Source organism: Asterias rubens, chromosome 7 (genome assembly GCF_902459465.1).
Source record: "Asterias rubens chromosome 7, eAstRub1.3, whole genome shotgun sequence".
NCBI classification, from domain to species: domain Eukaryota; kingdom Metazoa; phylum Echinodermata; class Asteroidea; order Forcipulatida; family Asteriidae; genus Asterias; species Asterias rubens.
In genome coordinates this window covers 13462749-13477468 of record NC_047068.1, presented here as the reverse complement: position 1 = coordinate 13477468, position 14720 = coordinate 13462749, and the positions used below count along the sequence as shown (strand labels likewise).

Here is a 14720-nt window from a genome sequence, read left to right as displayed (position 1 = left end):
AAGCATATAGTTCACACCTACAAGATGTGAGATAATGTTTTGATCAATTTGTTGAGCAGAAATACATTTCAGAGTTCACAACTCTCAACTGACTTAAATGATCAATATCTGAACAGTCTTAAAGACTGCAGCATGGATTATCAAATTGGAAACTATTTATGTTTGTGATTTAGTTTCATGTACACACAAAACGTGCATGATCTAGAAAATATAATTTGCACAAAACTTGCACAGGTTTTTCGCTTTTCTAACCCTAGTTGGCTGCAGAGTCAAACACAAAACTTACCAGAAACTTTAAAACTCTGCCACACCCCTTTTTAAAAATTGATAACACGGATAACTTGTCACGTCCATTCACAAAAACAGCCTCTTTTCGGAAATTTAGTTTAGTAATGAGCTTTAGCTCTCTCTGAATCAGAATCCAAGTTTCAATTTCAATCAATATATTGATCTGATCCTCACACATGTTCATCAATATCTATCGCAATTAGAATCCCCCTCCTCTCTGATATGTAAGGCAAGGTCGTCTGCCTAACACATTGACCCAAATAGCCATACAGAAACTCCACTTCTCATTGTCAATAGACAAGAACCGAACAAATAGCCTTTCCTTTTTTCACCCCTTTTTTCATCAAAGGTTTGCCTTTGACCTAAAATTCTATTTAACCAGTCTGTTGCAACGTTATGCACTGATAACTTGTTTTCAGGTCTCAGGAATTGGGGGGGGGGGGTGGGCGAGGGGGGGATGGAGTATTTTTTAGAATCAGGCACCTCCACTTCATTTCCTTCTAATTTCAAGGTAGCATGGTTGCCATGGTTGCCGTGGTTACGATTACGTATATTCCCTTGATTTAATTTCTTTAATTGTATTTGGAATGTTTTTAAAAAATTCAAGGAAGTCTACTACATTTTTTTTTTTTATTTTTTTTTTTCATAGAAAGAAACCCACCTGGGTTTAGTTATAAGGCAACACTTCCTTCTGAGTTTATAAACTAATGAACTGACATTTTGTACCAATCTTCAAGAGTTTTATAACCAAGTAAAACAAAACAAAGACCCGGAGTGTAGCAGGAGTTCACTTGGCACCAGCCAACCTTTCATAACATGGGGACATAACTCGACTGCTGTTGATTTCACCAAACTCTTCCTAACTTAGCATTAGTCTTAGGACTAAGGACGAGTTAAGTTCCGTATCCATAGACATTAGGACACATTGAACCCATCTTAAGTTAGGACGGGTTATCCTTGTCCAAACTCGAGGAGATAGGATTAATCCTAGCATTTCGTGCAATCAGCTGCTGGTCAATCGTAGCACAGAAACAGAAGTATTGAATCCCCACTCCCTAGGACAAATTCAGATATTGGCATGTTTGCAATTTGAAAATTAATTATTTTTATTCAGCACTTTTGAGCACCGGCCACCATGGACACAATCAGAAAGAACAATTGCCTGGTAACCATCACAAACCGTGCTAAGCAAGTTCCACCTGCTAAGCAGAAATTAATGCTGTATGGCTTAAAAATAAGGCAAGATGATCATTTCCCCAAGGCATTCAACGGGTCGTCAAAGATACTCGGAGCGGATTCATCAAAGATGGATGCGCCAGAGGCCGCTTTCTTTTCTGTGGTCTTCTTCTTGACCTTTGTCTTCTTGGGTTTTGAGCTCGTTGGTGATGCAAAAATATCATCTAAGAAAGGAGCCACAAATGAAAGAATTAGATTACAATGACTTCATGAAAATTCAATTGTTTATGTTTTATGGAATTCATCAGGAAAGTAAGGGAAAGTACTCTCCCGAGACCCCCCCCCTTAAATAAAATAAATAAATAAATAAATAAATAAATAAACAAAATAAATGTATAAATTAAACCAACAAAAAGTAAGTAACCAGTTTAAATAATAACATACAGTAAAGATAAACGTGTACAAAAATTACAAGTATTGAATGATGGATTTTAAAAAGGGCCTTCTATTTACAATATAACATCTAGAACCATTGACAAATCTTTGAAAACATTTGTAATTTTTATCACCTTTGGTAGGAATATTTTCGTCCTCTATTGAATTTTCTGTTGCTTTTTTTTTTCATTTTTTCATTCCAAAATTAAAATGAAAAAACTAATCTGGAAGAGAAATAATAGTTGTCTTCGGGCAGTTCCCAAGGGGCCTTTCCCAAGGCATTCCACCGAGAAATAAAAATAGGTCAGTTGTACGACCATTTAGACATGATAGCTTTACCACACATAGAAACACAGTTAATGTCTCTTAATTACAATCTCAGACATCAGTGTTGTATTTGGTGCTCACTTTTAGGAAGTTATCAACTTTATGTTAAATAATAATAATACCATGCATGTATATAGTACCTACATTAATACGAGTTTTAACGCCATGAAACAGAATAAAAATTAATAAAACAAAATAATGACATCAAAAAAAGTAAGTGGAATGTAAGTGAATGGAAAGGGAAACCAATTTCAAGCAAAAATTTCAAACTAAAAACCAGTAAGTATACAGTGCTAACACACATCGGTGAAAGGGTAAAACCAAAAAATAACTAATCAAGTAATGTCAACTTTACCTTCGGCTGGATCAGCAAAAAGAGAAGATTCTTTCTTTTTCTTCTTGTCTTTGGGCTTACTGCTTGGGATATCACCAAATATGTCACTGCCGCTGTCCCCAAATAGGTCTGTGTCCGTCTTCTTGGAGGTAGCTTTCTTCTCTGCTGGTTTCTTGGTAGCAAAAAGGTCATCATCGTCGTCAAGCTGAAGATGAAACAAACAGAAGACTTACTAAAGGCACTGAAAACGTTTGGTAATTGTCAAAGACCAGTATTCTCACTTGGTGTATCCAAACATGCATCAATTAACAAATCTCTTGCAATTTGGATTCAATTTATCATCAAAGTTGCAAGCGAACAATGAACGAGAAAACCCTTGGTGCAAAAATTTGTGTGCTTCCAGGTGCCTAAAGAGAGATTCAGATGTGAAGTCTTTTAATAATTGAGTGAAAAAATACCTTTCTCAAAAACTAGGTTACTTCATAGGGAGGCGATTCTCACAATGTTTATACAACAGCTCTCCATTGCTTGTTCCAAGTAAATTGTCATTATAACAGTTATTTTGAGTAATTACCAACAGTGTCCAATGCCTTTAAACATTTTTACTTTCCATTAAAAATTTACCAGATACCTCAGAATGTTTTTATGACTCAAAGATAACTATACTTACCTCTAACTTCTTGGTTTCTTTCTTTTTCTTGGTCTTAGTGGACGGCACTGAAGCAAACAGATCATCGTCATCTTCCACTAAAAGCGCTGTAGACTTGGTATCTGAGAAAAAGTTAATAATAATTAATAATTTAATAATATAATAATAATAATAATAATAATAAACATTTATATTGCGCCAAATCCATTAAAAATGCTCCCAGGCGCTTTACAACAACAAAACATTTTAACCACAAAAACTAAATAATTAAAAGGTCCAAAAATTTATCGCATTTCTTGTGCGCCATCTCCATCAGAGGATGTTCCAAGGCGCAAAATTTCACGAAAATTCCATAAAAATTACAGCAAATTACAAACAATAAATTTACATAAAAAGCAGAACGAAAAGTCCATATAAATGCAGCAAAATAGAAAAATACACAAAGATCATAAAAACTGACACCCTTACCCCATGCAAGGGGAACAAAACACTATAAAAGTTAAGTTGGTACAACTTTGCTCAAGTATCTAGAGCAAGCTAGTCGAAATGTTGAGACCAATTTAAGAACTGACTCTGCGGTAGTACAGTTAATTACTAAAGATAAAGTAGTAGTTCAAGCCTATTTTCTATACCATCCGCTTGGGTAACAATTAAAAAGCAGGACAGTTCTTTTCAGAACTGAGAAGTCTCCTGAACAACCGAACAATCTACTCCGTGGTAGTAGAATAAAGAAAGACAGTTCTCTAAGAACAAACTCTACACACATGGTGTTACCGCAAATCAAATATATATATCTATGCGTATTGTTAAAATATTCAATGTTTTCCCTGAATCAAAACCAGAATAAGCATAGACATTAATACAAATCCTGACAAATAACATTTGGCGATTATTTCAAACAAGTGTTCTAGTGTCCTGCGTTCTGTAAAAGAAATAGGGACAAATATCTGAAATGGTTTGTTGAACCATTGTAGACAATTCACAAGAGATATTTAAAACTGTTAAGAAAGGAAATTGAGCTGTTAGTTAAACAAGATGAAAAACAAAGTCCCAGATAAATTTGACTAGGACCAGTAATAAGGAATGACCAGGGCATTTCCATCAGGGTTTCTGGGCTGAAAGAGAACAATATTTGTAATCTATTTGCTGCAATAAATGCACACAACCCATAGAGTTATATAGAAGAACTATAGGGCGCACTAGTGATGCTGCTTGCACCCTCTAGTTTTTATATATAATTCTACATCACCACCAAACTATATTTTTTGAAGAACCCTACTTTTGCTCACAACAATTCATCCTTGCTCAGGTATAGAAAATACTACATAATTCAAGTCAATCAACAATTATTTCCATATTGGTGAACAAGGGAGAATAATAAACAAATAAAGTACAATTATTTAAGTTAAAGACAGTCAAGAACAAGACAAGAAAACAATTAATGAAAATGAAATGAAAAAGTATAGCAATAATTACCCTACAACCTTTCAAGAAAAAAAGAAGAAAAAAATCAATAGGAAACTTTTGAGACAATGGCGGCAGCACACATAACGTTCCCTTTTTCTGAGCGTGCGCGCAAATGCTTAGTAGACTGTGCGTAAGTCTGAGCATGCGCACTACTGGCAAGAACTGTAAAAAAGGACCGTCCAAAAGAGTCCCATTGAACTGTAATCTTGAAAAATAACGGACTTCATCTTCACATCAACCTACCTTTCTTTTTCGGTGACTCCGTAGAAAATAAGTCATCGTCCGTCTTTGTCTTCCCGACTTTCTTCCCTGGCTTCTTGCTCTTAGGTGCCTCCCCGAATAAATCATCAGCAAACGGATCCTTCTTCTTGCTCGGCTCAAGCTTAGGACTCGAGGAGAACAAATCTTCATCAATGTTCATTGCGGGTTTTGCTTTCACTTTTGGGATGGATGCAAATAAGTCGGCATCGTCTTCTGGTTCCAGAGGAGGAGGTGAGATGGTTGATGTTGGACTGGCAGAGAAGAGATTGTCGTTACCGAACATGTCGGCTGGTTTTTTGGAAGGTTTGCTGAGGGTCGATGAGGTGGGGGTTACGTCACTTGTGAAACCGAGAGGGGCTGCAAAGTCTGGAAGGACGTCATCTGTAATCGGATATGAGAAAATGTAAAAAAATATATATCTTGAAAAACTAAGAAAATGATTGTAAAACAGTGATGCCTTCTTTGAACTTGTGCTTAATATTTATACATTATTCAACATTACAATTCAACACAAGTACAATGAACTTATTTAAAAGAAATGATTGTCAGCGTTTTTAAGATAAAATGAAACAAATCTTACTCCTGTAAATAAAATCTCACTAATGTTGGTATTCATCAAACAAGCTTTCCTGCAGTCAATTTTTAGCATTATTGTTAAATAAAATACAAAGTGATATATACATATATCTGACACATTCGAAATGGAAAAACAAATACAACTTTGAGCAAACACAAACCTAAATTACCTACATATTCTTTAGGTCTCCACAGCAAACAGCAAGGACAAACAAAAAAGAAATCAGACAAATGGAGACAAAAACACAAGCCAAGGATTGATGTATGCCCCCATCCTTTACATCCCCTTTATTAATACTCTCTGATTATTGATTGATATTTGTCCTTCCCATTTTGATTATTTTGCTAAATTTAGTTTTAGATGTCGTTTTTGTCTCTCTTTTTTTTCCAATTATTTTGTTTCTTGTATTGTGCTGTCTGTCCTTGCTGTGTAAGGACCCCCGATTGTTTTTGTTGCTTCAATTTTGTGCAGAGTTTCTTTTTCTTGTTTTATGTACAAGTATATAAATATTTTTCTCGTCGCTGGCAAGTGCAGTAAAATTTGGTTTAAATGCGCTGAAAAATAAAATACAAAAAATAGTTAATGGCCTGACGTTTCGACCCTAGCAGAGTCTTTCTCGAAGGCTAAATGACAACACAACAAACATGAACAGGTAACTAAGTGAAACATAAGCAGTGAAGTGGAAATACATGAATGGGGTTAGAAAGCATACATAAAAAAGCAGGGGGTAAACAATGAATAGGGGGACAAAAAAGGGGGGGGGTGAAGGGAAGGGACTGGCTTGACCACAAAATATTAATAAAAAATACAAGAAAATACACTATAAAAATTTGCACTACTACACACATTAAAACGAACATAGGTAAAACAGCAATAAAATTACTTCAAAAATGAACAATTGAAATTACAAGATCCCCCATCCCCACACCTAAACTATGTCATTTCTCTCACCTTTCCGTTTACTGGCCGACGTCCCGTTACTTGAAATTCCCGTTACATCACTTACACCCTTTGGGCTGGAAGAGATATTAGGTAGACCTCCTAGAGTTGATGGATCCTCAAACAGTGGATCGGCAGAGAAACTCAGAGGACTTGATTCCCCTCTTAGGGTTGGACCACCTGCAGCTCCTTCCGTACGGTGTCGACGGGAGGGGGCTCGACGCTTACCTGACACCTTGGCACGACCCTAGAGTGGAGACATAAAAATAGTTACCAAGTTCTCAAGACACATTTGAGGGAATCTTTTCACTGTTTGGCTTTCAAGGCACTGGACACTACTGGTAATTACTAAAAATAACAGCTAGCATAAAAACTTACTCGTTACCAAATGGAGAGCTGTTGATTGTATAAAGTATTGTGAGAAACGGCTCCCTCTGAAGTAACATACTTTTTTAGAAATAGGTAATTTCTCACTTAAATATTAAAAGACTTCAGGTCTGAAGCATTTTATCAGGCATCTAAAAGCACACAAAATTATTTTCTTGCAAATGCAACGACTAATTTGACCCCTTTACTAATTTCCACACACCAGTATTCTCACTTGGTGGTATCCAATCAAATACAAAACGACCCTGTGAAGTTTTGGACTCAATTGATCATTGCTGTTGGAAACAAATAATGAAAGAAATTTTTATTTTTTTATTTTAGTGATAAATCACTTCTTTCTAAAAAAAAAACTATGTTACTTCTCACAATGTTTTATACTGTCAACAGCTCTCCGTTGCTCATTACCAAGTAGTTTTTTGTGCCTTTTAGTTCAGTTTTCTGAGAGCCCTTGGGTTCGGACCAGAATAAATGAAATAAAATGTTACCTTGTTGAGGCTACTGAGTGTTTGGATCTTGGGTGCATCTTCAAATGAGACTGCCCCTGGCTCCGTGTCCCTGGAGGGTGGGGCAGCACCGGGCCTCATTGCTGCGGGGTTTATCGCTAGGTTTGACTGCAATCAGATCAAGAATACATAAAGTAAGAAGAAATTCTTCCTGGGATTGTTTAGGTCAGGCTGAATAATATGCAAGTTAGATAAGGATGCTGAGGCGATGTTAGAAGGTTTATGAATGGTTAGTTTGAAGAAGAAAAAAAAAAGAAACATGACAAATGCGAAAGAGATTGATTATTTAAAGGAACACTTAAAGGAACGTTACAGAATTGGTAATAAAAAAAAATTGTGAAGATCACAGATTTACTTAAAACTTTCACGATCTGATGATGATGATAGTAGAAAACATCCCTTGAAATATTTCTGTCTGAAATTTCATATTTGATGAGAAATTAATAATCTAATTTCGCGTTTGGAGTTTATCGCTCAGTGAGCGTTTTATTCATTTTTGTTTAGGCATCGATGCAATGCAAAATTTGTTATCACTTTTTCACTATTCTCTCGTGACACAGATGGTGTATCAATCTCAGACCTCTACAGGTGTGTATGTATATGTATATGGTGGATTACATAAAGTGCTTACACTGCCAGCAACTGTTTTGCTAGCAAAACCAATTCTGTAATGTTCCTTTAAGACATCCGAGTTTAAAAGACAAAATCTACTTATTGTTATATTGTAGCTTCAACAGTTTTCATTCTATTCTGCAGACCTAGTGTACATGTATGTATTTTGCCTTTACTGCCACTTCTCTATAATGTTACACTCCATGCCAAAAACCAGGCACTCCTGTAAACTAGCATTATTTACTCTTCAAAAAGATGAGGTTACAGAGGACTGTTAAAGAATGTTTAAGACATAACGTCAGTTTTTTTATCAAGGTGCCATCATTTATTTACCATATACATGTACTGCACTGCAAATTAGTGGATATAAACCCCATTTTTGTGAAAAATGTTTGCTAAATTGAGTGCAATCTAATTTCAAATTTTAAAAAACCATTCATCAAAATAATGAAAAAACAAAAACCACACACAAAACACAATTAACAGATGAATTCTTAAAACTTGATTTCGCTTGAAGGCAGTGGACACTATTGGTAAATACTCAAAATAATTATCATCATAAAACCTTTCTTGATTATGAGTAATGGGGAGAGGTTGATAGTATAAAACATTGTGAGAAACAGCTCCCTCTGGAGTGACGTAGTTTTCGAGAAAGAAGTAACTTTCAACGAATTTGATTTCAAGACCTCAAGTTTAGAATTTGAGGTCTCGAAATCAAGCATCAGAGAGCACACAACTTCGTGTGACAGGTGTGTTTTTTCTTTCATTATTATCTTGCAACTTTGACAACCAATTGAGCTCAAATTTTCACAGGTTTGTTATTTTATGCATGTGTTGAGATACACCAACTGTGAAGACTAGTCTTTAACAATTACCAGTAGTGTCCACTGTCTTTAACACTATTTTTCCATTGAAACATTAGCATATTTGTTTAAGTCCAAATGAATGTAAGCAAACTGCATTGTAAATTTTGTACCCATGCAAGAAACCAAACCACGTAAATTCAAAGTATTCTGTAATCTCATACAGAGTTGAGTTTGTCCATCTGTTTCAGATCAGGAAATTTCTCTGACATTTCATTTCCTTCCTCCATAATATTCGACTGACTTCTTTTGATAACTTAACGATTATATTTTATAGAAAAGTTTTAACTCAAACTGTTTTTGACATCTATGCATTATGCAAAAACGTTTATATTGTGTTAGTTGTTTTTCGCCCCAACCCCCAGCCAACAGAAATGATAATCTAAGGATGATCTTCCCATCAAGGAAACTTGTCAAACTCCCACTAGAGGATAAAAACGACATGCTGACAACAGCCAATCTCTAATGGGAGACTTTTGGACGGTCCGTTTTCACAGTTCTCGCCAGTAGTGTGCATGCTCAGGCGCAATACTGAGCATGTGCGCACACCCCAGAGACCCCCAAAATGGACCGTTTTGTCAGCTGCTGCCAGCGTCTCAACAGTCTCCCATTAGCTCATGTAGATCAACAGGTTCCGAGTAGGATTAATTCTCCACTATAAAGGCTAGGAATAAGACAGACACACTAAAAAAGACCATGCAATATCATAAAGTCATTCACATGCTTCTAAGCATACATACAGGGTCTGGTCCTTGTTTTACATGCATGTTCTAATGTTACAGCATTGGTTTGTCCGAATGTTTTTTTAGGGGCATTTTCCAAACCTAGGTTTGGGCTTTGGCTACGGTTTTGGCTATCTCGTGCATTTTGGAACATCAAGCATGCCAAGCATCGGAGCCTGGAGCCACAGCCAGAGCCTCAGCCGAGGTTTGAAAAAAATCTAGAGGTTTTCAAATTTTGCTGCAGCACATTGTAATGTACAGACTGCTGTTAAGTAGATCGATTTCACCAATGCTGTACCTTTGACACTGTCTCTGCTAATTTAGGTTTCATTTTGGAATGCTGGACTAGCATTATACATAAGTCAAATTATGGAGGCAATATTTAGCTGTTTTTACTTCTTCAAACTTGTTCAAGAGACAGGATTCCAAGATTGCCATGCCAACAACATGAATATGCACCACACCTGAAGTTTATTGATTGTGCTATTAGCCTTGTCATTGTGTATGCGTGTTGCAGGAGCGGGCGAGCAAACAGCCGATCCCAACAATCTGGCTGCTTGGAGCCTCTTGGCAGTCAAAGGTTTAGGGAGAGTCTTGGGTGCACAGGGGGCCTTGGAGTGGCAGTCCTGGGTCAGAGAGGGTGACAGGCTTTTGGAATTCCTACGCATTTTATAAGAAATTCTCTTTGTGGGGGATTTTCTAATTGAGGTCCTCTTTCTGAGGTGGACCACACCAGGAGGCGAGTCGCGCTTTTCACTTGGCTTCCTCCTAACCTTGGTATTGGCCAGCTTCTTGGCTGGAGTTGGTAAAGGGTTGCTTTGTTCAGCCTTTGAGGCTATTTTCTCATGTCTGGTCACCTTAGTCCCGTTAAGTCTACTGGCTTGAGTTGATTGGAAAGATTTGAGGTTCTGAAACTCACGAGATCCTCTAGATGGAACTCTTTTGACAACTTTAGTTCGTCTCGAAACTTTGGGGATTTCACTTTCACAACCAGCACCCGAGTCTCTTTTGAAACCATTACCAGAGAATGATGTCTTCGGGGAAAAGTTTATCCGCTCCACCTTTCTGGGCTTCCAGGGTAGATTGATTTCAGGGAAGGGTACACTCTGCCGATTCGTCCCCTCTTCACTTTGATTGTCAGCTCTGTCTATCTCTGTCTTCTTCCTTTCTAGTTTCGCCAACAATTCTGAAGGGCCTATTGCCTGAAGACCGTAATTTTCTGGTTTCCATCCCTTAATAGAATTGTGTCCCGAGATGACACCAAAGTTTATTTTTCTGTCTAGAGTACCTGGGGATGTGACTTGTGGAGGTGACGGACTAAGAGGATGACTCTTCTTTCTGGTATTTTTGGGGGCTACAATTGGTGGTAGTTTTGTCTTCGGACGGGAGTGGCTCACAGGAGTATCTTCAGCTTCAAGTCTTTTTTGTCCAAGTTTCTGCATCAATTCAGATGCCTCACTTGGAGTGTCCCGTTTGCTGCCAGAATTTACAGCACATGCAGAGGAGATTATTTGTGGGAAATGCTCCTTCTGTCTTTGTGTTTTGCTCAAATCCAACTGATCATTTTCAAGTCTTTCACTTCTTAACACACTTTCAGGCTCCGCTGCAATCCTTTTCTTGTTCAGTTTTTGCATTAACTCTGATGATTCAACAGCAGGCTCCCGTGTTTGACCCCTAGTTCTCCTCTCCTCAGCAAGGTTGATTTGAGGCAAATGGATTTCACTCCGATTGGAAGCATCCACGTTTAGTTTCAAACCAGGCTTCAATCTGGACTCGGCTTCTAGCTTTTTTCTTTCCAGCTTTTGCATCAACTCAGAAGATTCAGAATCCTTACAGTGACCTGGATTTTTTATCCTTTCACTGGGACTAAGGGCTTGTTGGTCTCGCTCCAAATGTCTAACGTGCGATTCTTGTACAGGTATGGATTCTGCTTGTGCCCGTTTCCTTCCCAACTTCTGCATCAGTTCAGACTGTTCACTTGACACTGTCGGCCGACGCTGATTTTGATTCCTTCTTTGCTCGCAAGTATTCTGTTCTCCAGCTCCCTGGTTTGTTGACAGCATCTTCTCCATTGCTTCTCTCTTGCGCGCCAACTTGGACAAAAGCTCCGACTCCCCTGTACAATTCGGCTGATTAGAAATGTTGGAACTTTGACGACCTTTATTTCCTCTGTTACTAAAGCTTAATGATGACGTCAACAATGATTGAGGACTACCTGACTCAATTTCTGCTCTCTTCCTGAATAGTCTAGCCTTTAATTCAGCTTGACCTGTGGAATCAAAGTTGACTGGACTTTGACAGGGAGTTGAATCTGATGATGCACCAGAGGCTAAGACTCTCTGGGATGGCGGGATCCAGTGCTTATTTTTAGGTCGAGGCATCGGAGGTGATCTCAGACCCTTCCTGCCTGCCTGAGTTTGATTGTTGACAACAGGTAATGCGTTATTTACAAGATTCTTTTTGTTCTTTTGGGGAAAGGCTGGACAACTTCTAGGTGGGAGAGGTGGGGGTGGGGGTGGAGGAGGTGGTGGAAAGGGTTCTGAAAGAGGATCATCTCGTGGTGGCAAAGGAGGTGCCAAAGGAGTGGGTAGAGGAGGTGGAGGAAGTTCTAGAGGTGGAGGTGGGGGTGGTTCTCGTGGTAGGGATGAATTCATCCATGGAAAGGGCTCAGAATCTAAATCGTCTTCCTCCGCAAAAATGTCATCTTGTGTACTATCTAAGACTCTCTCATCCGGGCGAACTTGGACAGGTGGAGGTATCTCAAAATGTATATCTATGACAGTAGACGTCTTGAGAGGATCACGGGTGGTGTCAGGATATTCAAAGACACTGGCACTTGTAGTCTGCTCCAGTGGGAACAGTTCAGACCCTTTTCTCAATTCCTCATTTCTACCCGCCACTTTAGACTGGATCGTTTCGCTTGGTAAAGGGTATTTCTGTCTATCAGCATTTTTCGCATCGAGCTTTGAACGATTCTCTTTCTTGAGTGACGCCTTTGAAATCGACAGTTCAAGGGCAGCCTTCCGTTTCTGCATCTTCTGCAAGAGTTCACACTCAACAGAGAGTGGTCTGGAAAATGTTGAACCCTTTCTTAACTTTGTCCTGGGATTGATGACAGGTGTCTGATTCTGACTGTTGTGTGTGTTAAAACTGTATGTGGATTCAATCGGACATTTATGCAGTTTTCTCGAGGACAAACTTTGAGGTTCATGATCACAAGGCTGTTCACTGCTCTCCTGACCAACCCCTGGAGTGCGTACTGTGCCTATTGGAGGAGATAGCGGAACTGCTGGCGAGGAAGGATCTGGTGGACAGCCTAGACTGGCATCCATGTCAAGAATCATCTTATGACGCCCTCTAGTTGGGCTTCGTGGTATATTAGGCAAGGGTTTGCACCTAAGATGTGCCTTATCGCTTCCAATATTTGAACTTATGTCTTCGATTGCCTTGAAGTTGTTCCTTGGGATTGATGGAAGGGGTTTTACCTTGGCAACGAGAGGAGCTGCAAAAGGGGGATCTTTGTGTTCATGCCCAAAACCATTCACCTGAGGAGAGGGAGGAATTGGTGGAAGGGGCTTCATGGATTGGGACATGAATGTTTGAATCTCTTGCGGGTCTGTGATTGGCTGAGGAATAGGTGGTAAGGGCTTTGAAGCAAAAAGAAGTGCTTTTTGTTGTTTTGTGTTAAATGAATCATTTGTGGTAAAAAGAAGTCTGAGAGATGCTCTGGGGTGCCCATCTACATTGGAGTCTTCTCTTCCTGGTATAAAATGAACATGTTTTGGTTTCCCTTCCATAGTACAATTAGCAGCCACGATTTCCTTGCCTTGTCCCTGACTCATCGGGAAAGGACACGAGTCCAACAGATTATCAGAGTCATACAGTGGCTCTTCGTCAATAGGAAGAGGCAGCTTTTTCCTGTTTGTTGGTGACTGGCATTCCTGGACTCCATTTGAGACAAGTCTTTGGTGACAATCTGACTGAGGTGTGCTTGATGAATGCAATGACATCTGTTCAATTTGTTCATAATTAGAAGGTAGAGTAGGAAGTGGTTTTGCAGAAGCAGCTTGGGTATTGTTCCTTCTAGGAATCTCAGGAGGATCCATTGGCTTGACTGCTTTCTGAACAGGCAAAGGCGGAGCAGGAGACATATCTGGTGACCACATCTGTCTTCGTCCTGGCAGTCTTGGTGAAGAGGGTATTTTTGGTACGGTAGGATGATGAGGCGGATGCTGAGAAAACCCAACTGGGGATGTCGAAGGAGAAGGAGTCAGGCATGGACTGAGCCTTAACCTATCCGGTGATCCCAATTTGGCAGATAATACAAATGCGGGGCTTATTGGGGGCTTGTTGGGTTTATGAGGAGGATCATTGTTTGAACTGTTGCCTTGCTGGAGAGGATGATGATGAGCATGTCTTCTTGGGGACCTCTTGAGAGATGGTAGATCTGGTAGTACTGAGGTCCGGATATCATAATCATCTGGACATTGACGAGGGCAGCCATCATGAGTTGCTTCAGAGTCAGAGGAGAATTCATAAGAGTCCGCTTTAGGAGGCGGTGGAGGAGTTCGAGGTGGAGGTGCAGTTGGCCGTTGGGGTGGAGGCCGTATCCTCACACCATTCTGATGATGTAGAGGAAGCGGTAGCGACTTTGGAGGTTTATCACCTTCTTTATGGAACAGCCTCGGAGTTTTCGCCAGTGCCTTAGATCCCATGGTCAGCAGCGCATCACTGGGACTAAATTTCAGGCGTGCATGCTGCTTTCTGTTGACGCTGCAAGGATCAGAAGGATGTCTACTACGAGATCTGTTTGGACTTGTTGGACTGTTGTTGTTTCTGTTGGGAGGGCTGTTGTGTCTCGGTCCTTGGTCGAATACAGGAGAGGATTTCAGTCTCTGAAGTACAAGCTTTGGCAGCTTGGAAGCCTTTTCTGCATTTGGAGGTTTGACCTCTTTCACATGTGGTTTTTTTGTTTTCTTGGATTTTTGGAAGTCGATCACTCTAAGGCATTTTCTCATGGCCTTTGGGAGGATTAAGTCCGACTTTCCATGGCTATTCTGCATAATGGGTGGTGATATAGGTCTCATTGGTGGTGATATAGGTCGCATTGGTGACCGAAATCTCTGTGTTGGTGTTAAGTCTAGTGGGGACACTGTTCTAGTCAAGGGGGAGAGTGGCCG

General features: G+C 39.4%; 1 protein-coding gene across 1 annotated transcript in view; it reads right to left on the bottom strand.

Moving 5' to 3' along the window:
* Positions 1 to 1213: 1213 nt before the first annotated feature.
* Positions 1214 to 14720, bottom strand: part of LOC117292298 (WASH complex subunit 2-like) — a 66787-nt gene continuing 53280 nt past the window's right edge. The window contains exons 26-31 of the mRNA XM_033774304.1: positions 7326 to 7451; positions 6466 to 6700; positions 4920 to 5318; positions 3231 to 3331; positions 2582 to 2765; positions 1214 to 1688 (exon numbers count right to left, since the gene is read on the bottom strand). Of these exons, the coding sequence (XP_033630195.1) occupies positions 1537 to 1688; positions 2582 to 2765; positions 3231 to 3331; positions 4920 to 5318; positions 6466 to 6700; positions 7326 to 7451 (1197 nt within the window). The 3' untranslated portion in view covers positions 1214 to 1536. The remainder of the gene's footprint in view (positions 1689 to 2581; positions 2766 to 3230; positions 3332 to 4919; positions 5319 to 6465; positions 6701 to 7325; positions 7452 to 14720) is intronic.